The sequence below is a fragment of the Panthera uncia genome, chromosome F2, assembly GCF_023721935.1.
Source record: "Panthera uncia isolate 11264 chromosome F2, Puncia_PCG_1.0, whole genome shotgun sequence".
Taxonomy (NCBI): Eukaryota; Metazoa; Chordata; class Mammalia; order Carnivora; family Felidae; genus Panthera; species Panthera uncia.
The window spans coordinates 74685492-74712162 of record NC_064812.1 but is presented as its reverse complement, the minus strand read 5'-3'; the positions used below and the strand labels follow the sequence as shown (position 1 = coordinate 74712162).

Genomic DNA, 26671 nt, shown 5'->3' with positions numbered 1-26671 from the left:
GAGGGGATAAGAAAGGGAATTTGTATGTGGTAGAAGGGATAATAGTAAAATAAATGGGTATTTCTGTAAATCAGCAGGTACAAAGGGAGTGACTGTGAAAGGGTCACATGACCTGAGACATCAGTGAAATGCGTTGGATGAAGGTTTTCTAAAGGAAAACCTTTGCTAGCTTTTCTCATCTCTGAATCCAGTGATCCTTCTGAGAATAGGATAAGTTTTTCTTATTCTTGATAGAAAAATCAGGGCATTTTTGTCCCTGTGTTCTAAGAAAATCAAACAAGTGACATTCGATTACCTCCATATGCTGCCATATTCAATATGAAGTATCTTTCTTTCATAATGAACAGTATGTCTCCAGTATTGTCTCTTGCTTGAGCTGCTTAGAAAAAAAAACTTGATTACAGAAATAGGCTGGTTTGGCGTGGCCTTTACAATAAACTTAATGGAACAATAAGTGAAAATGCGCGACTCTCGTCAGGTGTTGTAAAAATGGAAAGTCATATGGATTTAGAAGAGATCTGCTCTTAAAAATGAAAAAAAAAAAGATGGTTTTAAAAATGCTAATTTCTTTCCCAAATTTTGTTACAAAGTTTGCATCTTCAGTCTGGGCAACTGTCACTTACCTAGTCCCCAATTCCCACACAGTCCCTGACGAGAAAAATAAAGCTGTAGATTCACTTATAGTAAATATCTTAGCCTGGACCCCCAGAGAGCAGTGTCTGAGACAAGAACGAGTATGCATGGGGTTTATTCGGGGAGGTGGTCCCAGAGAACCTGAGTGGGAGACAAAAAAGCAGGGACTGCCAGCCCGGGGCACTTTGTCAAGTTGACCGCCATTGTGGGCAAGTGCACCTGGGCTCATCCAGGTGAGGGAAAAGGAGAGCTTTTATCCAGCGACTCCCCCGGTCCTCCCTCATCGAGGGTGACCCCAAGAGTGACCAAAGACTGTGGTCCCGACAAGGTGCTATTCGGTTATCCTGTGTGACACCAAGAACTCAGCCGTGGCTACAGTGCAGTTGGCCTAGACCCATGGAAGCATGCAGAGTGTAGTGAGCGGAGGCAAACAGAATCCTCAACACTTGAAGTCTGGGAGCACCTCAGCCAGGCCAAGCCCTATGGTTGGATTTTTGGATACTTTGGATTTATACAGGCGGTTTTGAAAACAGGCTCAAGAAAACCATGCTTGTTTGTGACAAAGTCAATCGATCAATCAATCAATCAATCAATTGAACTGTCTCATGTAGCTGTTGACAAGCAGATTGCTTAGTGTCAGGACCCATGGGAGGAATCCCAGCGCTGCCTTCTGGAAACTCACAGGCTGCTTTGAACCACACAGCATATCAGGTTCAACTCTATATTTAAAACACTAGTGAGTTTTGACCCCAATACATTTTAATATCAGAAAACCAAGTTGCAATTTAGGCACGGGTAGCTGACACATTTTTCTGGACTGGAAGCCTGGGGTTGTCTGGTGATTGTAGGATTCTATGGAAGTTGGTCTCGTTATGGCTCCATAGCATTGGGTCTTGGAGAAATAGTGTCTACGGTCCGCTCAACTGCCCACCGGCTTTATGACGTTCCTAAATGACCCAAGCGTCTTATGGCAAGGATCCTTTCTGGATCAAAGGGAGTAAACAACACCACTTCATAAAGCATCTGAGAAAACTAAGAAAGCATATAAAGCATCTAACCTAATGCTTGTGTATTTTAGGCAGAAAGTTAATTCCCTTTGCTTGATCATGTGCATTCTTTCCAGAAAACTGAGTAATAGAAGGGAACCTCGAAACTGCTCACGTACACCATCGTACCTCTCTCGGACGGGTTCCATGTCCTGCCCCTCAGCTGCCAGTCAAAACCCAAGTTGCAAATTCAAGTCTGGGTGGCATGGCACCTTCCTTTTTTTTTTTTTTTTTTTTTTTTTAGGTCAGCAAGTTTAATTTTAATGCTGGGCTATGGTAAAACAACAGAAGGATGTAGGCAGTCTTTTGTTATTTATGCAGCATGCCCAAAATTATGTGATAGACAGTAAATTAAGTAAAGCTGTCCTATAAATTTCAGTTAAGCCTTACATGTGCTTTAATAGTTAATACATCATCATGAATCACGTTTCCATAAAGCACAATAGAGGTCCAGGGAAGGCCTCTAAGAATGTGTTGGATTTTTGCTAACATTATTTTTTCCTCAGCTCAAGCCATCCTCTAAATAAAGTGTGACATCAGTGGGATTTTTTCCCTATGATTTAAAACACAAAATTAAGTCTCACTGACCACTGATCCTGCCGAATTGAGTCCAAAGCACAATGTACAACTTCAGTTCATAAATTACCAGAACAGCTCAAATTATATTCTGAAAGAATGAGCATACACGACCATTCCCTCTGGACTTATTCTGTGATTCTAAGGAAAATTGGCTAGGAAGCATTAGTTGATAACCAAATGTGATATGGCACAGGAGGTAGGTCTGTGTCGCAGAATGCTCAAAGATGAGAAAACTGGTTTTATTTTATTATTTAAAAAAAAATTTTTACGTTTATTTATTTCTTTTGAGAGAGAGAGACACACAGAGCACACGAGCTGGGGAGGGGCAGAGAGCGAGGGAGACAGAGAGAATCCTAAGGAGGCTCTGTGCTATCAGCACAGAGCTCGATGTGGGGCTCGAACTCTCAGACTGTGAGATCATGACCTGAGCCGAAGTCAAGGGCATGCATATGTATGCATGTATGTATGTGTATATGAATTTGAACCCCATAATTCATGTAGATTAATGAATCTACATTTAGACTGATAAGTTGGATAGGCTCAAAGGAGGAAGAATATAAATATCACAGAATAACCAGCTGGAGGGGCTTATAATTTAATGAGTCAAAACTAAACACCACAAGAAGGAATTTGAGCAAATATCGGTTGCATTAGCTATTGCTTATCACATGGCAGATTCCACTAATTAATGCCAAGGACCTCAAAGACCAGCTCAGAATCCTTCTCAACACAGTGACCTGCAGTGGATCAGAGTTAGCACGCAAAACAAAACTTACACTTTCAGGCGTGGATTAGGGATCATTGGGGATCGAGACTTTTGGTGCTGAGAGAATTCAGTAGAATTTCAAATCACTGTGGTAGGAACAGCAGTTGGAGAGAGCTTGGGCTAAGCCTGGGGGAATCGCCCTCAGATTTGATTGGGCACTTCGTTCAGGGAGAACTAACGTGGGTAGACACCAAGGGAGGAAGGAAGGAGGCATGCAGGGCTGTGAAGGAGGTCCACGTGGGTCACATGGACACTGCCATACAATGAGATGAGCTGCGAAGTTGGACCTGATCAGAGACCGCGTGGAGTGTTTGGCAGAGTAATCGAGACACAACAGGAAACTCGGGAGCCACTGTGGGGCTAGTGGGCATGTCACTGATATGATGCCACTAGTATATTTGGAGGACTGGTGTCCAGAGGAGGTGCCTCATTGGGGGTGCCGCTCTGAAGAGGTGTTGTAATTAAGAGGGGGGCTTAAGTGTGAATGGTTTATTTGGAGGCAATTCCGGGAAGTACCAATAGGAGTGGGGAAGCAGACAGGAAGGGAAGGGAAAGCAGTCATCAGAGTGTACATGAATGAGTAGGTAACCACTGTGGGCAGCTGGGACATGAGCCACGAGGGTCTCTTTGAGGCGGTAGAGAACACACCCTTAAGAATTACATTACGCGAAGCAGCTGGGGTATTTATCCAACCAACCACTCTGCCTTGTCGTTGGCAGAGAGCCGACCGTGGGCACTAACTCCTCAGCCACCTCCATGCTGCCTTGCATATGGGTTGAGAGAAAACCCTCAGCATGTACCAGGGCAGGGGTGACAAGGGACCATGGGCAGGACATCAACACGCCAGCACACACTTGCCATGATGGTGCCTTGGATTCTCTGTGTTTTCTCTCTTCCCTTTAAGGGGAAGCCCAGCCATTTCTGGCTACTCTGTAAGGAAGAACTTTCTGAATATAACTGTGTCATTTTCACCAGCATATCAATTGAAAAAAGATGACCAAAATTGCATCTAGGTTTAGACATCATGGACAATTTATCATCACATTAATTTCAAAGCCACACTATCCAGCTTTCTTCTAGGAGTTTGAAATAACACTGTGGTCTGTTGGGTAGACAACCCTTGTGCCCCCCGACCCCCTGGCTTAGGGAGACTTCTTTCCCACTCCAGGACTTGAGAAAGGAGTGACTTCCTGGGCATTCACACTTCCCTGAGAGAATCCCCTGCCCCTAGGATCACCTGAGGTATTTAGGCATGGTGCCTTTTGAAGTAAAACTCTCTCATGAGGGGCATGAAACCCATGCCTAGTGAGGAGGCACGCAGATGATTAAGGTTGGCACAACTTTACTCCAAGGGAGGATGATCTCATCTTGTAGCTTTAAATACTGTAACGCCTCCCAAATCATCCTCAGACTGGGCTTGAATTCCCGACACACCCAATGGCCTCCTCAAGATCTCTGCTTGAATGTTTAAGAAGCATTTCAGAATTAACATGTCTGAAGCTCATCATCATCTAGCAAGTCGCTTACCTCAGTTTCCTCAGCTCGGTAAATGTCAACTCCATTTGGCAGGAGCTCAGGGCAAACATCTTGGGATCAACATTGTTTCCTCTTTCTTTCACACCTGCGTTTGATCAGAGCAACTCCCACTGGCCCCAACTTCTAAATGAACACCAGAGGCCACATCGTTCTCCACGGCTATTATCTAGGTCCACACAACTATCATCACCTGCCAAGGTTATTACAGTAACCTCCCTGATTCTACCTACTTCCCTTCATCCTGGTCTCAGCACAGCTGTCAGAAAATCCTTGTGAAATGGTGGCCAGACCACGTCTGTCACCTGTTCAGACCCTCAGATTGTTTCTCCTCTCACTTAGACGGTCCGTACAGACCCCAGCAGGCCCTTTGTGATCAGGCTGTTTCGTTTCCTCTCTGATCCCATCTCCTACTACTCCCCCCTTGCTCATTTTTATCTATCTGGTGCTCCTGGAATGGACTAGGTATATGCCCACCTTAGCTCCTTGTACCTCCTGTCCTTTCTGCCTGGAATCTTCTTCTTTAGGTTTTAAGTGAAGAGGGCTTACCTCTCTTCCATCCTTTGAATTTTGACTCAGATTCATCTCTCTAGTAAATTTCCCTGGCTGTATTGACATTGACAAGCACCCCGACATTCCTTACCCTCCTTCCTGGCTTATTTTTTTCCTCGGCACTCGGCGTGAATTGTATATTTTATCTTCTACTTGTTTATTTTGCTTATTGTCTGTCTTCCCCCACTAGAATACAAGTACCTATTTCATTCCCTGCTATATTCCCAGAGCTAAAACAAGTGCCTATCTCTGAACTAGTGCTCAATAAATACTTGCTGAATGAATGAATGAATGAATGGGCCACTGAATTCATTACTATAAGCAAAGGGGACTTTGCTTTTGGAAACACCGAACTTTTTGTTTGTGGGCACAATCCCCAAGGAACAATTTCCATAGTTACTGGCTTGTAGGTGGTCCTGGAAGCTTTGACTGCAGTATTCCTGAACGGGACTCTACGTGCCGTTAGATTATTTGGATAAAGGATCACCCCCAGCCACGTTTACCATATTGTTTCCTCACATCTTACTTGCCAAATTCTTACTGCCAATTGTCCTATGACAATTATCCCTGGGGTATTAAAAACAGTTGAGCACACAGATTGCCGAACAAATGGGATAAGGAAAGAATTATGTCCGTCATTTTAGAGAAAGGTGTTCCCCCTTTCCTGACTCATCCCCACGAGCCACTCTGTACTGTCACCACCTCTGTGATGTCAGCACCTCCATTAAGGGAACTCCCCAGTCTTAGGAAGGTCCTCTGCTTTCTTCCTGCTGAATTGACATCACAGTCTCCAAAAGTCTGGCCTCTGGAGCCTTTTAGCAATCCCGTCTCGGGAATTAGGTGCTTGGGGTGAGGCTGTGATGAACTCTAGACTAAACCAGCCACTGTAAGCTTGGAGTCAGCAAACATCTTATGTTCTCATCTCAGCATCTTGCCACACGGGCACAACCGATGGCCTCAGTGGAAAGTGAAACCTGACGGCTCACGACACAAAGATCTCCTATGCACAAACACTGAAATATTTCAGACCCACTCCATCCAGACCCACAGTTCTTTTGTTCCCCTCTCTTTCCACAGCACTATATTTTATGTTATCGAATTCTGCCAAGATTCTGCATAAATGAATAAGTAAATAATAAAGTTATAATAACAACAATGTAAACCATAATGAAGTATGTTAACGAGATTGCGACATGATTGCATTTGGACCCAAACAGCTATAAGAATTCAATGGTGATGGTAAAATCGATCCCTATAATGTATGTCTGCTTGAGGACACTCCAGACAGGACCCCAGAGCCACCCAGGATCACAGCACACCCTGAACTATAACAAGGTGTCCTCGGTTGGCCCCCTCATTCTCTTTTCTTCCCACTTGGCCACTCAATGGATGTGATTCATCAGATGCCCCAGACCTATGGATTTTTCGGTTAACTTCTAAAACCATACATGTCCATAAGTCTGCTAAAGTCAAGGATATAAAAACTGCAAAGCATTATATTTTCAAAAGAATAAAACACACACACACACACACACACACACACACACGGAACTTTCTTCGCTTGTCATAAAATCAATCCAGCAGAGCTTAACATGAAGGTTCTGATTCCATCACAATCGCTGTTTCCTGAGGAGTGAGAACCAATGTTCTGTTACCCTCTGTCTTCTAAATATCATTAATAATTTCTGCCAGTAGTCTCTTAATCATTGGAAGGCTTGAATTTAAGCTATAGCATGTAGGGTGTTGTATGGAAACCAATTTGACAATAAATTTCATACTTTAAAAAAAAAGTTATACCATGTCAATAGCATGCTATATTTTCTCCAAGCCACTCTTCTCCATTTTAACACATATTTTACTATGAAAATATTAGTATATTAGAACTCTAAGAATCATTTGGGGAGAAAAGCATCGTTCTGAGGGCCTAACACCTGGTAGGAGGTGTTAAGAATGAGTAAAGGAACTTCCTTTCAAGTTCAACAGCTTTCTTTCCTGTTTCAGCTGAATGTACCATGTGTCCCAAGAGGCCCTGACTGGGATGCCCATTCTAGGGGAAACTATTTTGTAGAGAAAACAACTCTGTTCTCTCCTACTCTAGATTTGAGGAAATATGTGAAGAGTGCCTATTTATACATTAACTACCTGAGAGGTATGTGTGAAAATTAAACAACACAGGGGCGCCCGGGTGGCTCAGTCTGTTGAGCCTCCGACTTGGGCTCAGGTCATGATCTGGCGGTCCGTGAGTTCGAGCCCCGCGTCGGGCTCTGTGCCGACAGCTCAGAGCCTGGAACCTGCTTCGATTCTGTGTCTCCCTTTCTCTCTCTGCCCCTAACCCACTCGCATTCTGTCTCTGTCTCTCTCAAAAATCAATGAACATTAAAAGACAATTTTTTTTAAACAACACAAAAATAACCCTGTCTCACATGTAAGGTTTACTTTCACAGAACAATACAAATAATTAAGAAGTTTTTTGAGATGCCAAGTAAGTGCGATTTTACTGGGTATAAGATAACGCCCTGCGAGGATGTTCTGTACCATAACACACAGTAGTACCTGCGTGCTGTTCTGTGAGGACCCACGTTAATTCTCCTTTTCTGAACAGGAGATAGAGGTGACAGGAACACAGCTCGGGGGTCAAATATATGCAGAGAAATGCAAACTCTCGTTAGTTGGAGAGGCAAGTGTTGCCCTTGGGGGAAAAAAGTAAGTGTAGGAAATGAAGAAAAGGTTCTGGACTTCTTGTCCCTGTCAAGGGTTTCCTGGGAGATCCTGAGCGCACTCCCCTGTCTTTCTTACCGCGGATATTCTTCTCAGGCATCTGAGAGGCTGGCTGCAAACACGCCCCTTGGTTTGGGAGAGATGACGCACCCAGGCCTGGGTGACAACACAGAGCAGGGTGGGTGTTGAGGAGGTGTCTCTGCAGTGTGAGGTGACACCTCACCCTGGTCCCCTGGGGGAGGGGGTAGGAGGAGCAGCCCAGACTGTCCTCTGATAGCTGTGACCCCTAGTGTTTGTCAAGTGCAAGGTCATCCAATTCATTCTTTCACCTGTCACACACACCACCCCTCCTACGCTCCCACCCCTTTGGGTGATGGATGGGAAATAGAACCTGATTTTAAAACAATCACCACTAGGAAAATCTTCCACCATGGGCATATAGGCCAGGACTTTTAGTCATCTTGACTGTTGTTCAGCATAAATTGAGGCCTGGTATTCTGGTGTTTAAAAAAAAAAAAAAAAGGTGCTGTGGTGTGCCCTTATTGTTTAACATATCCACCAAAGAGCTTCTTCTTTTAAAAAAAATTTTTAATGTTTATTTATTTTTGAGAGAGAGACAGAGTGCAAGCTGGGGAGGGGCAGAGAGAGAGGGAGACCCAGAATCCGAAGCAGGCTCCAGGCTCCGAGCTGTCAGCACAGAGCCCGACGCGGGACTTGAACTCACACACCGTGAGATCATGACCTGAGCCGAAGTCGGATGCTTAACCGACTGAGCCACCCAGGCACCCCTCCACGAACGAGCTTCTTAAGACAAGAAGCCATACTATTTTGTTACTTCTCAGCATCTAGTGTTGAGATGTGCGTACATGTGTGTATATATACACCTGTATGTGTGTGTGTGTGTGTGTGTGTGTGTGTGCTGTAAATGTATATACATTCCTAGTGTAAAGCTTTGTAGCCAAGCCACAGGAAACTACCACTTGCTGGAATTACTGTTTATTCATGTTGTTTCTTTAAAACTCTTCTGCACAGATTTTGCTCTGCATTTTTCAGGTGGTAGAAATAACAGCGCTTAGCAGCGGAACCGTTTAATGTGCTGGGAGATACAAAAATAATTCCGTATTAGAATATGTAGGCACAGTACCCTCATAGCTAGTCATGACTTCTGATTCCACTCGCGACATACCGGTAGTGAGCACTTGATCAAACATTATTTAAGGACTGAAGTATTCACTCGGATATGAACTGTCTGAAACAACAGTTACACACAGCTCCTTTCCGCACAGATGATTGAAAGATCTCAGTCACGCTACGTGTCAGATTGAATGCATTTATAATGCTTGACATGACGAATGTGTGGACTTTCCCCTCTCCCCACCCCCACGTCGATTGCTTTTTTGCCACGTTATGTTTAGGTCTGAGTTGGCCATGTGGGAGGCTGAGACGCTAGCCCAGGTGGCTCTTTGCACTTGGAAACTGACAAGAAGGAGCTGAGCATTTCAGCTCAGTGGGAATCCCCCGAAAAATTGGTGTCCATGTGTGTTGTAGAGGGGCTGGGTTATACGTGGGTGCCTGGGGGTGCAGCATGGTGGGAGTCAGGTAGATGCGTTGCTGTGCACAGCCTCAAGAAAGCTGAGGAAATTACAAAATCCGGCTGTTATTGGTGGACCGACATTATGTTGATAAAGCCGGTGCAGAATTCCTGGTGACCTTTTGTGATGTTAAGGAAAACTGTGTCTTCTCGTAGCACACTTCCCCAGGCAACAAATAAGAAGAATGAGCCTCCCAGAAAATGAATCAGTCCTACAGTAAGAGCGGCAAATGTCATCCGAGCGTATTTACCTCGAGGAGCAGGCAGAACACGTTGATATTTCAGAGTGGGCTTTTATTGGGAACATCTCCCATCAGCACTAATGAGAGCTGTGGAGTTAAAGCCACTGCTCTCTCGTGCGTAGGGCGTGTTTCATCCTCAAGGCTAAAGCTTTGGAACTTTTTTTTACCTCTTACATGAAACGCTTTGGTAATTAGGCTAAATTTTTAACTATAAACATGGCTTTCTATGAATCCTCCCTGCCGTGTGTATGAACATCTAAAAAGTATCGAGGCTTTCATTACTATGCACTTCCCTGGTCACCATTGCCCCTTTCAGAGATACCTTTCTTTTATCAACACAGCAAAGCCAAATCCTAAGAAGAAAAAGCTTAGTGAGTCCTTCCACTCCCCTTGTGGACCCCCACCGGGATTCCTTTGATACTCAGAAGGTCTAGGAATTGTCTCGTGTTGCAGTAGAGTGGCCCTCTTTTTCATCTGCCCCTCTGGAAAACCAGCCAAAGGCCAAATCCAATGTGGTGGAAATACTCCCAAGAATAAAATGCCTAAGGAAAATGAGAAGAGCTGAAGACAAAAAACTACCTTCAGTTACTAGGGTTAAAAAGATGAGCATTCTGGAAGAATTCAGAGCATCAAAAAGATGAACATTCTAGAAGAATCCAGAGCATCAATAACCTTGGAGAGCAGCAACCTTCCTATCGTGAACCAGGCACGTGTGTAAGACACATCCTCCATTCAACCCTCACAGCAGCCTGTCAGGAAGTTCAAGCCCCACATTGTTCTAAACTTCTGTAGAAAAGGGACTCCTGGGTCTACTTCTCTGTATGTACTTCGCAGTCTCCTATGTAGTTTACTAGATAGAAAACATAATGAAGGCTAGCCTGGCTTCTTTAAACAACTCAACATCTTTATCCATTTGTTGGAATTGAATGATAAATGTCACCAGACTTCCTTTGCTTTCTGCACTGATGGTTTGTCTCTAGAACAGGTGACATTAGCAGTTAGTAGAGGGCTATCTGGGGCTTTTTGTCAACATGGATGGAATTTCCTGTCCTGAGAAGTAAATTATCACAGAAGCAGATCTCCCTGAAGTCAAAGCTCCTGCCATATGTGCTGCGGGTGTACAATGTGGAATTCCATGATGGTGGTCAAATGTTGAGCAAAAGTTGAAAAGCTGAAGACTTCTCTTGGGGGCTTATTTTACAGCTGGAAGGCAGGAGTCAACAGAGCCCATATCGGAGGTAGCAATGGCAGAGGGGAAAGAATATGACATTGAAACACAAATTTATGTTTTCATCTCCCACTCACCTGGGGCAAATTTTTCTTACCGTGAGGAATAAATGGGAAGATGTGTGACTCATAGTCCATGTTTCTCTTCTATTTCAACCTCTCCTTCTGGTAGCAGATGAAAAATAAGTCACAAAAAATCATATGACCAAAGTATGTTATACAATTAACACATTGGCAAGATGGAAGAAATCCGATTGTGGTTGCAAAGCCTTTTTATTCTCGCCATTTTTCAGAGCACAGACTTGAGAAAAACCCAAGCTGACATTTCCTCATGACCAAGTTATGGGCATGACACTCCTGATGGCTATCACAGCTGATTTAGAGAAAGGAGAACACTATCCTGATACTACATAATATTCATAACAGGGGGACTATTAGTTAAATATCATAAACTGTTGTGTCCTTCCAACCAGAAGCAAAAATTGATGTGACGTAGGCTATTTACTAATCTCATCGAAGTAACTAATTATAAAGAAATACAATTTGAGGTTTTCTCCCCCCCAATTCAATTGAGCACACATTTGTGAACGCTTGCATGGACAAAAATAGTGCTGAATGGAATCCAACATAGAAGCAAATAATCTTAATACAGTGAGATACCCGCAGTATTAAAGGTAGGCACGAAGTCAGGTGCAGGGAAGGATTCTTGGTTGCGGGTCACCGAGGAAGGTATTCTGAGGGGAGATGTATTACCAGAGTTTTAAACCACAAACATTAAGTTTCCTTAGTGGAGAAAAGAGGGAAGGCCATTCCAAGAAAACGTAACATGAATGTGCAAAATACTTCCAGGTGAAGGGAACTACATATGCAAAGGCATTTATTATCGCGACATAGGGCTTTCCCCACCCCCATCTTTCTGCCTTTACATATACAGCTCATTTGGCCTTAAAATTGTTTTGTTTTGTTTTTACTATTCTGGGTTTGTAGGTATTTCAACTCTGTATGTGCATTATCGGAAGATTAGATTTTTGTGTCCTATTATATGAAACTCCCGAAGGCCAGATTACCTGTTCGTTGTGTTCCTTAGGAACAAACCTACCACCGCCATCAGGTTCACTGAGAGCTCCCGGTGTTACCAAACAAAACAAAGCAAAACAAAACAAATGTTTCATTGCGCCAGAAGAGTTCAGTCCCCATGGGCCACGGACCAGGGAGATCCATTTGTGGCTTTTTAGCCTGTGGCTGGAGAGTTTAGAGGATGCATAATCTCCTCCGCAGGTGAAAACTGGCAGTGAAAGAACACCGGGAGGCATTTGTGGGAGCTTTACTGCCTTTGTCAATGCCATGGGGGTCCTGGATTTTAACCTTCTGTGATAATCGCAAGAAGGTTGAGCATTGAAATCATTCATTTGTTCACTCAACATGCAGAGGGTGTCGGTGCCCTCTTCACCGTTATCCAGTTCTGACGCCTTTTTACCACCAATGCCATTGGCAGTCTAGTGAAAATCCGAGTCTTCTCTCGCCCGGATGATCGCAATAGTCTTCCAGCTGATGTCCCTCTCTACCCCCTTGCCCCCCTGCCCTCTCCTTTTCACACAATAAGCAATTTTGTTAAAATGTAAGTCAGATTTCTCACTCTTTTGCTCAAAACTGGACAGTGGCTGCCACCCCCCCCCTTACAGAAAAATACAAAATTGCAAACATTGCATGTGTTTAATACATATTCATTGAAGGAATAAAATGCCGTGAAGTAAACTGAGTGCCTATTAATCATGAGAAACTGAGCTAGACGTAGGGGCACAAAAACAGTGACATTCTTTTCTCTCCAGGGGTTTATATTTGGAATGTGAGATGAACTCACACATGAACAAATACAAAATAATGGTAATTACTCTGGTCAAAAGTCCGCCTAAATATAGTTGGGGTACAAACAGTGGAACGGCTTCCTGGGTGGTCACAGAGGGTGAGGGAATGATGATATTCGACTCATAAAACAATAGAAATTCCAGGGTGTTAAAGGGTGTGGAGAAACTTTCCAGGCAAGAGAAAAATAGGAACAAAGGTATTGAGGCGTGAATTTATAGCCAAGGAGCAGAAGTGATTGAATATGGCAGGACACAGGATATAGGAAGGGGGGGGTGAAGGGTACAGAAGCCAAAAGTTAGGCTAGAAGGGATAAACTAAAAGCCTTAACTGTCTTTCACTGCTTGAGTTCACTGTATATTTTCTAGGCAATGGGGAGTCACTGAGGTTTTTAAGATGGCAAAAATTTGGGGGTGCCTGGGTGGCTCAGTTGGTCAAGCTTCCAACTCTTGATTTCGCCTCAGGTCATGATCTCAACATTCATGTGATTGAGCCCCGTGTCGGGCTCTGTGCTGACAGCACGCAGCCTGCTTTGGATTCTCTCTTCGTCTCTCTCTGCCCCTCCCCGACTCACACACGCACTCTCTCTCAAAATAAATAAACATGAAAAAAGATTTTTAAAAAGATGGCAGAATTAGATTCAGTTTATACACCTAGAAGCACGGTGATGGGTCCACTAGAGAATCCAAAGTTGATTAAAAGTAAGAACTAACTTTTACTGAATGCTTACTATTTACCAGGCTCTGTGCTAAGACCTTCGTGTTTACTTCATTTCCTTCTCAGATCAGCCTATGCAATTGGTGCTGTTCTCTTCCGCCTTTAGAGATGGAAGGGCTGAGGCAGAAAGATGTCAAATCTAAGGTCATACTGTGGTAGGTTACAGAACCAAAACAGAAACCCAGAGACTCAGACTTTAGGAAACAGAGGAGAACATACATTAAGGAGATAGCGTTCCAGAACATAGTCTTTTATCATATATAAGGGGTAAGGGAGGGGTAGTAGCCTCATATGACTCCCTAGGCTTGTAGCTTGGATGACTGAATATATGGCAGTATAGATTATTATGTATGAGATGGCACAAATTTAGAAGAAAAGCTAATCAAGCATTTTGAATATATTTGTTTTTATATGCCTATTGGAAACCTGGAAAGCAGATGGACATACAGGTTGGATTTCAGGGGAGGGCTGGAGTGGGAGATGCAGATTTGGAACAGAGGAGGAGAGGTCATAGGGTAAACAAGATCAAAATCAAGAGAAGAGTGCTATTGGTTGAACTGTGTCCCCCTAGAAGATGTTGAAGTCCTAACATCCTCTACGTGAGCATGTGATCTTATTTGAAAACACTACGAGGTTTTGCAGATGACCAAGTTAAGATGAGGTCATTAGGGTGGGTCCTAATCCAATACGACTGCACGTTTATAAAAGGAGAAATTCCGACTGAGACATGGAGGAGACCATGTGAGGAGACCATCACCATGTGATGAAAGCAGAGAGTGGGGTGATGCATCCACAATCCAAGGAACACCACAGAGTTCCAGGAAACCACCAGAAACTAAGGGAGAGGCAGGCAACAGAGTCTTCTTCACAGTCTCAGAAGGAACCAACCCTACCAACAGCTTGATCTTGGGTTTCTAGCCTCCAGAACTGGGAGACAATACACTTCTGTGGTTTAAGCTACCAGTTTGTGGGACTTTGTTAAAGCCCTAAGGAAGTAATACACACAGGGAGAGCACAGGAGAGTGAGTGATTATTGGTGATCGCTGGACAGATCTGGTCAGTTCACAAGTGAGTTTGCCAGTCCATGAAGCAAGAAAGGCACTCCAAGAAAAGAATGAGCTTGTGAAAAGCACATGGAAATCTGAGAAAGGGGGTGCCAGCGCATTGCACCAGGCTAATCACAAGCAGCAGCTGTGGAGTGGTAAGAACACAGGGATCTGTTCATGAAAGTCCCTGTGAGCAGTGCTCTACAGACTTCATCTTATACTTGATAGAGAGCAATCCGAGGCCCCAGGGAATGATTAAATCTGCTTTTGTGTTTTAAAATGCTCTTGCTCTGTAAATGCAGTGGCAGTGGCAGCATAGTTTTTGAATCTACCAAAACGATCCCATTAAAATAAGCAGAGCAAAACTGAAGTTTTATTGCAATACCCGCAATAAAGCTCAGTGCTGAGATACCCCCATCATTACCAAGGGACAAATTCGGGACAGTTCGTAAGAGCCATGTGGTATCGGCAACTATGTAGGAAGAGGCAGAGGGAAGACCTTAAGAACAGGAGAACCTCCAAATCCCCAACAGCCACTCACTGGAATATCCAATCTTCCAGGAGAGGAAGAAAGGCCTAGAAGTGTGTTCTCAATGATCCAGTGCAAGGATGAGTCCAAGGGGACCATAACGCAATTAAATGTGATACTACTGGAGCAGTCTCATTACCCACAGACTGCAGACCCTTCCAAGACAAGGCTCCACACTAAGGAGAATCTGCTGGGAATAGATTCCAACTGAGCAGGACAAGGACAGCCACCAGAAATGAACGAGAAGGCCCAGATGGAAAGGAAGGGTCACAGAAACAAAGGCAGCTGATGTCAGAAAGTTGACAAGTTCTTCCTTCGTGAGAACAGCAGAGGAATGAGCTCTGGAGCTATGAAACCAGCCAAACTATCCTGGCCCATTGACCCCTCCTAAAACTACATAAAAACTAAAGTAACTCATTAAACTTAGCAATGAGAAAAAGATCAAAACTATTATAAGGAAATGAAAATAGGAAATATGATGATGTTCCTGCAGATAATGAAAGCATACCAGGAAAAAAACACATGTGCAAAACAGATAAAAACCCTAAGCAAATATTTCAAAATGAGTTGAAATAAATTAACAGAATTATAAAAACTATGAAAGATGTAAATCCGAATTAGAAAAGCATCAGAAATAAATAGAAAGAAGTTAAGATTTGACAAGAAAGATGATATAACCCAATATAGAATTCTCATTTTTTTTGAAAGCAGCTGAAAAATGAAAACTCAACTACAAGGAGTAAGACATTATCCAAACACCATAGTTAGCAGATAAATCGAAGGTCAAAATGAGGAAAAAATGAAATCATTAAGTAATTTGAGATTAAAAGAGTTCAGGGAAGTTGGTTGATACAGAAGATAAAGAAGATACAATATAACTAAATAGGAGTCCTCAAAGAAGGAAACCAAAGTAATGGAGAATAAATAAATAAATCTCAATACTATAAATCAAGAAGACTTGAAACTACATAATGAAGAGTATATGTACCACATTCCAGAGAAACTTGTGCAGAATATTCAGTATCAAGATACATTTTAATAAAACTATAGGTTTTCAAAGGGAAACAAAATATTCTTTGGACATCCAAACAACAAGCTCAGGTAGTTTATAAGAGAAAGAGTATAAGATTTTTATCAGACTTCCATTACAACAGTTTATGCTAGTAAACAGGAAATTAACAGATTTGATGGACTTAAATAAATAAATTGCAGATCTTGGGTCTTGTATGGAATAGGCATAGGTTTTACAGCCAAGCAAACTGACCCTCCAGTGAAAAGGTTGTCCCAGCTGTTCTGCTTTTGTACTTCGCTGCTGTATCCCTCCCATCCTCCCCTCTTGGTATCGGAGAATCTTTGCATTGGGTAGGCTCTTTCACCGACTCTAAAAATGGGCACCAATTTTCATTTCAAATTGTGAGATTTTAGGAAACTTATTCCCACACAAGGCAAGATTCATAGGCACATGCTGTTGTAAATATGCAAGAACTCAAACACTATTGTCCCTATGCACCCTTCTTAAGTGATCTACTAGAGAATAAGCTTCAGTCAACCAAACATACTGCAAAGACACTGATCTAACAACTGGAGAAGTATTCTAGCCAACAACAACAACAACAAACAACAACAAAATTACAGTGATATGAATAGCCAAGGCAAACTTGAAAATGAAAAGCAAAACTGAAGGCATCATGATTCTGGACTTCAAGTTATATTACAAAGGTGTAGTCAAGACAGTACGGTACTGGCACAAAAATAGACACATAGATCAATGGAACAAAATAGAAAACCCAGAAATAAACCCACAGCTATATGGTCAATTAATCTTCCACAAATCAGGAAAGAATGTGCAATGGGATAAAAGACAGTCTCTTCAACAATTGGTGTTGGGACAATTGGACAGAAACATCCAAAAGAATGAAACTGGACCACTTTCTTACACCATACACAAAGACAGATTCAAAATGGATTAAAGACCTAAATGTGAGGCATGAAACAATAAAAATCCTACAGGAGAACACAGGCAGTAATTAATGTCTTTGCCATTGGCCATATCAACTTCTTTCTACCTATGTCTCTTGAGGCAAAGGAAACAAAAGCAAAAATAAACTATTGTGACTTCATCAAAATAAAAAGCTTCTGTACGGCGAGGAAAACCATCAGCAAAACTAAAGGCAATCTACAGAATGGGAGAAGATATTTGCAAATGACGTATCTGATAAAGGGTTAGTATCCAAAATATATAAAGAACTTATAAAAGTCAATACCCAAAAAACACATAATCCAATTAAAAAAATTGGCAGAAGACACAAATAGCCACTTTTCCAAAGAAGACATAGAGATGGCCAATAGACACATGAAAAGATGCTCAACACCACTCATCATCAGCGAAATACAAATCAAAACCACAATGAGATATCACCTCACACCTGTCAGAATAGCTAAAGTCAACAACACAAGAAACAACAGGTGTTGGCAAGGATGCGGAGAAAGAGGACTTCTCTTGCACTGTCGGTGGGACTGCAAACTGGTACAGCTACTCTGGAAAATAATATGGAGGTTCCTCAAAAAGCTAAAAACAGAACTACCTTGTGATGCAGCAATTGCATTACTAGGTACTTACCCAAAGAATACGAAACTACTGATTCAAAGGGATACTTACACCCCAATGTTCATAGCAGCATTATCTACAATGGCCAAGTTATGGAAACAACCCAAGTGTCCATTGACTGATGAATGAATAAGGAAACGGTGGTATGTTTATACAATGGAATATTACTCAGCCATTAAAAAGCATGAGATCTTCCCATGTGCAACCATGTGGCTGGAACCAGAGAATATTATGCTAAGTGAAATAAGTCAGTCAGAGAAAGACAAACTATATGATTTCACTCGTATGTGAAACTTAAGAAACAACCCCAAAAAATGAGCAAAGGGGAAACAAAAGAGAGAAAGAGGCAAACCAAGAAACAGACTCTTAACTATAGAGAGCAGACTAATGGTTACTAGAGGGGATGGGTTAATTAGGTGATGGGGAGTAAGAAGGGCACTGGCTGTGATGAGCCCCAGCTATGTATGGAAGTGTTGAATTACTATATTGTAAACCTGAAACTAAGATTACACTGTATGTTCATTAACTGGAATTTCAATAAAAACTTAAAAAAAATTTAAGGGTGATAGACTCTGATATCACCGTTACAACGATCAACAGTGGATGATGGTGTCATAAGGAGAACAGCAGGGTCTCCTCAAGAAAGTACTCAACCTCACCTGCTAAAAACGATCAAACTTGAATCTGATCAACACTAACTACCTCACTGAAGAAAACAAAAAGGACAGCTATGTTAACCGCACCTCATGAATGCAATCATCAAGATCAAGACAGTGAAAAATATGCAGGAAATGAAAAAACAATGGAAGAGGAATCCGTGGCATAAAAGCGACTTACGATACATGTCAAATAATCATCACACAGGGGTCTTATTCGGATTGTATTTCAAACAAACTGTAAAGAAATTATGATAATCAGCAAAACGTGAAAACCAAGTATTTGACAATACTAAATTATCCTTATTTGTAATGTAATAGCGGTATTGCATTTATGCATGTAAGTTATCTTTAATAAAATATTTACAGATGAAATAACATGATGCCTGGGATTTGCCTCCAGATAATCTGGTGGCAGGGAGTCAGTGGAGGTATTAATGACAAATGACGTGTGTGTTGTGCATACACGTATCGACAGTCGCTTGATCCGGGTGGCTCAATACACGATTTTTTTTCTCCTTTTGTACATGTTTGAAATTTTCAATAATAAAACTTTCTTTAACATTTTTTAGACATTTATTTATTTTTGAAAGACAGAGAGAGACAGAGCACGAGCAGAGGAGGGGCAGAGACAGAGGGAGACACCGGATCCGAACAGAATCCGAAGCAGGCTCCAGGCTCTGAGCTGTCAGCCCAGAGCGGACGTGAGGCTCGAACTCACGAACCGTGAGATCGTGACCTGACCTTCGCGAAGTCGGACGCTTAACCGACCGAGCCACCCAGGCACCCCAATAAAACGTTTTTTAAAAAGACATCAGGAGGGTTTACAAGCACATACACTTTAATACTTCAGGCTTGCGTGGAGCCCTAGGAAAAATCCGTCTCCTGAATACCATTGAGCCCATAGAGAAACTGACCGGAAAGAATGTGTGTAGATTGTCAAAGTAGTAAACCCCTTCTACACCTGTGTTTCCAACACATTTCACCCCCTCTTCATTTTGCAAGTCAGTGGAATACCTTGCACAAGCACAAAGATTGCAGTGACTTCTCAAAGTGAACTTTGAAGAATAAGGGTACCTGTTCAATGGTCAACTTTGGACGTGAAATTAACAAGCCACCAAAGTCATTGTTTCACGTGTCCTTGCACATTGTGATTTGCAGAAAAGAAAAACAGCCCGGGTGTTTGAATTATAAATTGCCACTCATGTCTTTCTTATTCTCCATGTTTTCTTTCTAGATATTTCCACACCATATACTTAGGTATTCGAAGCCGGCAGAGTGGGGAGAATGACAGATGGAGGTTTTACTGGAAAATGGTGTATGAGTATGCAGATGTGAGTATGCTGCATTTGCTAGCCACCTTTCTGGAAAGTGCTCCACAGCTGGTCCTGCAGCTCTGCATTATCGTACAGACTCATAGCTTACAGGCCCTCCAAGGTAAGGGCTTGCAATTTGGTTTCTGAATTTGGGGAAAGATTGGCTACTTTTGTCACAATCCGAGGAATTGTTCTAATATGCTGTGTTGACAGAGGCCACGGTCCTCCCTGTTAGAAGTCTGCTACTTGACGCGAGAATTTGTGAATGATGCACATTTTCTTCTTCACAATTACTTGTTACAGCTAATTTACAGAAAGACAGTTCTGGTTTGCCTTCCAGCTGCCCTCTGAGTAGGGAAAGAGCTTGTATGATTTGACATGTGGTCAGTATGAAAATAGTCAGCGGAGTTTCTCTGTCTTGTATGGTAGAATGATTTCCAAAAATTTGGGGGGGAAACGGCCTAGCTCTCTCTCTCTCTTTCTGATAATATTTATAACATATTTGAATATTAGGGTAATCTCCATAATTTCCTTTTGACATTAAGAAACAGAGAGACAGAGAAATTAAAAGGAAATGGTAAAGGTGGCCATAATATTGTTTTCAAATCATTGGGAAAAACCTGTTGTCAATATTTAACAATAGATTGTTTGTACACTGAGTTTTATGAAACGAATATCAGACTAATATTTTTGTCTTGCTGTCTTGTTTGATAATCTCATCAGGAAGACTAACACTTATAACAGATCTGCCCTGACGTTTCCTTAGGATCTGGTACTCAAATCTTTTCTAGCAGCAAGAAGATTCAGACAGACCAGTGAGCACATAAGCGACTAAATGGCTGGATGGAGGTTGGCTAGGTAGCCCCTTTCTAAACGAGGGGTGTCCTGGTAATTTGTCAATTCTGTAACTAAACAGATGCTGTGGAGCAGTGAACATGTTATAATGTGCTTGTTTTGTTTCAATCTCATTAGCGCCTTTGCTGTGACTTCCTCCACGTCTATACATGTTGCCGTCCTGTTCTGGGCCACGCTCTAACTTCAGATTTGATCTGGCTGGTGTGGGGAATCTCTGTAATGTCCTGATCACTTCTTAGAGCAATGGGCACGTTAGTTTGGACTGAGCGCTTTAATTGGCAAGGGGTGGGGGGGCATATTAGAGGAAAAGAAAAATGGAGAGGGTACTGGTAGATGGGGGCCCATTTCTTTGTGAATGTCTGGCCCACTCTGGCTCCGCATTAGAAGAGCTTCGGTCCAAGAAGCTTGAGAAAAAGTTCAAAGAGATCCATAGGGTGTGATTCTCAAGTGCTAGAAAGCACATTGGAGGAAAGAGAACGTGGTGTGTTAGTATGCAAACAGATGAGAAAGCAAGACGCGTAAGTTAGCTGCAGACGGACGACTCTCTTTAGTGGTGAAAGGCCACAAGCTACAGAAAGACGATCTGGCTTTGGTTAACTCACTTTTTTGGGAGACCGCGTGCAAGTCGCTTAATGTCTCGGGGCCCCCGCTTCTCAAATGTAAAGGTCCCAAATGAAACTAGATGATCTCCAAACTCCTCGGAGCTCTATTCCGTCTCCGTATCAGTGAATGTCCAGGAACCTCACAGGGCCAGGTTTATATGCATTAGGAAATGGTGTGTAAATGAGGACATCAGTATAAAGGGCAACATCAAACTAAATCTCTATCCAGGAATCTGGTACTTATCTCCAGAACAACTCGACAATCTCTTAGTGTCGTTACACAAGAGGGAAACCCAGGCACGAAGGTGGAGGGTTGCAAGCTGCCTTGCACTGGCCCTAGATTACTGGATGTCCCTACAATTTTCTAAAAGATTTAGAAAATCATAGAGGAGCTTTGATCCTAAAGATGATGAACTAGGGCAAGAAAGAGGTGAGAGAGGGCCTAAGAAAATCAGATCACTTCAGCTCGAGAGTTTTACAGGGAAAAAAAAAAAAGTAGAGAAAAGGCAATCCTTAGTTTTTCTCCCATTATTCATTCTCAACATAGGAATCAAAATTTCTGTTTCTCAGAGTTGTGGCTCTTCACTGACACCTGGTGTCCCCAGCTCATCTGCTAAGCTCACATTTGCATGAGGCTTGCTTTGAGAGCCAGACCTCGTCCTTGGCCAAGGCGAGCCATGCTGTGAAACTTGGAAAGCTCTAGGGGAAATATGTTCTGTAGCGCTCCCAAGGTGGTCAAAAGACTTGGCTGATTCAAAGATCACCAAGATCAACGCAAGTCATGGAGCACGAGATAAGGCATTAGCCTTCGAGGGGGATCCTAGTGTTGCATTTTTTTAAACAAGGGAGGTGGGCAGAAAGTTATGTTAAAAGACCAAACAGTGGAAATACCTGACACCCAACAACAAGCACAAAACCTCCAGCAAATGAAGTTGAGTGCAGGCCCCACTATCTAAATCATTTTGCATTTTAAAGAGAAATCTGTCTTCAGAGAGAGCTCCCAAATTCACCCCTCTGCTGATAGATGATCCCGCTTGAAATGAACCAGCTTGTAAATTAAATGATGTGAATACATTACAGGAGCAGAGCTTTTTCCCCTCTAGGAAGAGAAACACAAATGTGATAGAAGCTAGTCTGGCATATATTTTCATATGTATTTATGGTGGAAGATTCTTGGGATTTTATAGGTAAAAACAATATTCTGTAGTGAATGCAAATAATCAGTGGCACGAGCCCTCTGAAGTATTTGCAAAGAGCTCGGAATTAAAATCTTTAAAAAATTCTTATTTAGTGGGTAGAGAGCGGTCCTACGTCTGCAAGTCCTTCTTGTACGTGACTGTCTAGAATTATTATTATTTTTAGGATAGAAATCTCAATTTCAACCATCTACTACTCTCCGAAGGTCTCTCTTTTAAAAACCAGTAAGAAAGGCAAGCAAAAAATACGACATGTTAAAACTGATGCTTAAAGGTTGTATTCTCCTTATGTAAGTTGGCATAGCCCTGAAACACTGTGAGCTGTCGAAATTCCTTTCTCAGCATTCCTTACTTATTGAATAATTAAGTCAGAGATACCTCATCATACTGGAGGCTGACAGGCTCAGTGGTGAGCCATGCAAGTACAGTATAATTATTTCTCCGTTTGCACTGTCCCGGGAAGGACACTTTGGCTCCTGTCCTGAGACCAGGAATCAGAGTAGAGCAGAAGTTTGAACATGAACGTCCGGTCTTTTCGCTCCGCACTGTCACCTTAAACGGAACTGCTGCTCTTCATAGAAACTGGAATTTCCCTCGGAATATCTATCTCTGAAGTATAAGAAATACTCAAGAAGGTCCACTTGTACATGCATAGCTTAGATGGCGTATAGTGCCTGGGGCCACTTAGAACAGCATCCTGTGCTTGGAGTTTCCAGCATGCATCTTGTTATGATTTTCCAGTCCAGTTTCATATCACCTGCCAGGAGCGGAAGAGACAGAGAGATTAGAGAGATTAGAGGAAGGGAGAGAGGGAGGGAGAGAAGGAGGGAGGAAGGAAGGGAGGGAGGGAGGAAGGAAGGAAGGAAGGAAGGAAGGAAGGTGGGAAGGAGGGAATGAAGGAGGGAGGGAAAGGAGGAAGGACAGGGATGGAGAAAGAGAGAGAGAAGTAGAAAGACTGCCTGGAAAGCCGAGATGGGCAATGGTGTACCGATTAGTCCCCATTTGAGGACACTGCTCTTGGTGTTAAAGATGTGAGATGTGGCCCAACGCCTGCCTGTCCTCTTTTTAAGCAACGTCTCAAACCCATCCAGGGCCGTTGATTGTGTCTAGGTGGTACAAGCAGGGGTAGAAGGTTGACTGTCTACCTTCTATAGAAAGAAGCTGCCCTACCTGACCTTTTGGCAAGCTAGGCTAGCGGGTCTCTAAGTCACTTTTAGTGTTGTGAGTGCAATTCTCCGAACGCTCGGTTTTGGTTGTGTGTGGACCCAGCCTCCCATAATTGGCAGAGAAGCTATTGATTCAAGTACAAACAAGCGTCCCCAGGTCTTTGCTAGCTCGATGCCATGCTCCGTGGGGTCAAAGGGTGTGCTCCGTGGAGCAGCCCGGGGAATGCTGTGCAGGGTCATGGCACACGATGTTTTCTTGACTGGGTGTGTGTGTGTGTAAGCCACAGCTCAGGCTGGTGCGGCCCGGTCGCCTAGCCCTGGCGGCCAGGTGCGCATGGCCACCAGTGAAGGCATCGTGCAGAAAAGTGATTCCTTGAAAGGAACCATCTAGGCAAACCAAGAGAAATCAGGCCTTCACTAGATGCAAGTGGGTGCCAATCCGCGAACCCAAACGTTTCCCCTTTTTCCAGCTGACTGAGGCTCTTCGTTTCCAGTTTCCACCTTTACTTGTCATTATGAGAAGATCCCATTTTACACTCTACGTGCACTTGGCTGTGATGTGCGGAGTGAGTGACAAATGCCCTCCCACAGGCCATGTGTCCAGGACAGCTTTGTCGAGCAAGAAGGACACCGACGCCTACTTCGATCCTGGTTTCTTCATATCCAAAACGCCACGTGTTGCCCCCTTTTTCCAACAGTTTATCCCGAAGGCTTCGTGAAAAGGAGGGAGGAAAGGGGGGGCTGGGAGAAGTGCTTACTGATCCATTTCCTCTCTTGCCTCCCGTGAGATCACGGGGGAAGTCACAAGTTAAGGGGCTGTCCTCAAACATCCAGCACTGCCCCCAGAAAACTGAGGCAACTGAGACATCCCTGAAGTGTGAAACACACCTCATTTGCCACGTCCTGATGAGGACCTTCAAGACCGAAATCGTGGGATGCCCAGTCGTTCAACTCCGAGTAAAGGTAGAGCCACACCCAGCTCCCTTTGCAGGGTTCAGGTCAGAGGAGAAACCCAGCTACCTCAGCCCTCCTCCTCTGCCAGATGACTGTCTCCACATGTGCCTGGCTCTACCTCTGCCTTCGGGGGAGGGGAAGCACAGGCAAGAGTGCCAGCCTGTGAGTGGGACTGTGTCCCACATCCCTTTAGATCTGTCTGCTCTGCAGTTGCTATTTTCATTAGTTAATTAACACATTTATCGAATGTCTCTTATGTGCATGATGGTGTGTGAAGCCCCACAAAACTTGTCCTAAAAAAAGTTCATGTTTTATTAAAAGTGTATACTGTGACATTACAAACAGCGTGACAAAATATATTTAGAAGCACCTAATTTATCTGGGTGTGTGCTAGAATGTTCTATTCTCTCGACGGGATGCTTTAAATGAGGGGAGCGCTTGACCGTGTCTAGCTCACCCGCCCCCACTGAGGGCCCACTGAGCCTCTGCTTGAGTCGTTGTTCATCATAGGACAGTTCTGATGGCATCACAGAAACTGTCGGAAAAGGGCCTTCTCGGGCCTCTAGCCCATCGCTCTACCTGACACGTGAATTTCTGATCAATTCCACCTTCGCTCCCTCCGTTCAGTCTCAGGGTCCACCCTCTCACCAGGAGGGCTACTCGTTATAAGTCTGAGAGGCAGAAGCTCTCCTCGCCACCTCTGAACAAGCAGTACCCCATCCCCTCTGTGGAATGTTCTTCCCAGTGCCCTTGGTGCATTGGATGTTCACGCCAAGCAGGTTACTTTCAGTCCATGGGCACAGTTGTCTCCTGGAGTTGAGCTGAACACGTCACAGGAGTCATTGTGGGTTTCTGAAGCTGTTCGTTGAACCTCTTCCCCGTTCTTGTGACCCCTTAGCCTAATTAGATAGCATAGAAACTAGATGAAATCTGCATGCGCAAAAGAGAGGTGTTTCTGTGCAAGCTATGCTGACAGTTTCAGGAAAAGCAGAGCAGCCCAGACCAGGGGAGTGCTTTCCCAACCACGGAGTCTCAAAGCATCGGGACGCCGCTCCTGTCACCTGTTGTCTGGCCCCCCAGAGGTGGTGGGTGCCGCGCTGAGTGTGGCGGGTCCCAAGGGCCGCACCCTGGCCACTGCCCCCACCCCCTGCAGTGTGGTGCGCGTGCCCATAGCCGTCTGCCCTCCTTTGCACAATGCTTGCCAAGAGCCGCGTGCACATGCCTCAAACGTCCCCCCAGACACTCTGTGTATCTCTGAACGTTAGCTGCAGGTTTTTTGGTGTGGTTTTGGTTTTTTGGGTTTTTGGGTTTTTGGGTTTTTTTTTTTCTTTTTTGTTTTTTGAGATGATTTGTCAGTTATAGTAATCAGGAATGCAGACCACGTTAGATATCCCGGAAGAAGAGATTCAAATCAGGTTGTCTACTCCATGGAGGCTGAGAAGCTGAGAGGACAAAAAGGCAGATGTCATAAAAGGAAGAGATTCCTAACGAAGGGGTGAGGCTCCCAACCCTAGAGCCAGAGGCATGAAGGAAAAGGCGCTCAGATCTCTGGGGAGGGCACAACCTGATGGGTGTGGCTGACAAAGGGGCGGGGCACGGCCTCTGCCTTCATTGACATTGACCAGCCTGGAAGGCAGCCGGGCAGGGATGCAGCAAGCCCCCCCACCCCCCACCCCCGACCTGGTGAGGCTGTGCGGGGCGACAGCAAACGAAGCTGAGGACAGGAGGTAGGGGCTTTAGAAGCCAGTAAGGATAGGATGCCGATCTGAGCTGGAATCCAGAAAAAAGTCTCCTCTCTTCCTACCTTCCAACCTCCTGCCAGTGCTACCTCTCAGCAGAGCTTCATGGGAAACCAGCTGGTCAGGGGGTCCTGGAAATCTCTGCGGGCCCAGCCCCCGCCCTCAGGTGAGGAGTAATACATTGCCCATTCTGTGGTGTTACTTCTGCCGGCTTCCATCTGAGAAAGGGTAACCAAACTTGTTAAAGCCCGAACGGGGACCGTATGAGACCGATGCACGGGTTTTAGATCATGGAGATCGCTCACGTAAAAGATCTGGCAACTGACACGCCCTGCTTCAGTGTATGGCCACAGACCTCAAGTGGCCCCCCGGCAGTGTCCAGCAATCCTACCTTATCTTTCCCAGAAATTCCCTGTCCTGCCCCCACACTCGCCGTTTCCTACCTTCTCCTGTGTCCTCGTACTCCCAATACTCCGCATCTGTTACTCTGAATTGCTAGCCTCACTTCTTATTTCAGTGAGAAAACAGAAGCAGTCA

At 43.8% G+C, this 26671-nt stretch overlaps 1 protein-coding gene across 1 annotated transcript in view; it reads left to right on the top strand.

The window, feature by feature from the left end:
• The window catches only part of XKR4 (XK related 4), a 374859-nt gene that overhangs the window by 198990 nt on the left and 149198 nt on the right, over positions 1-26671 (top strand). Inside the window, exon 2 of the mRNA XM_049633683.1 lies at positions 19544-19743. Within this exon, the coding sequence (XP_049489640.1) occupies positions 19544-19743 (200 nt within the window). The remainder of the gene's footprint in view (positions 1-19543; positions 19744-26671) is intronic.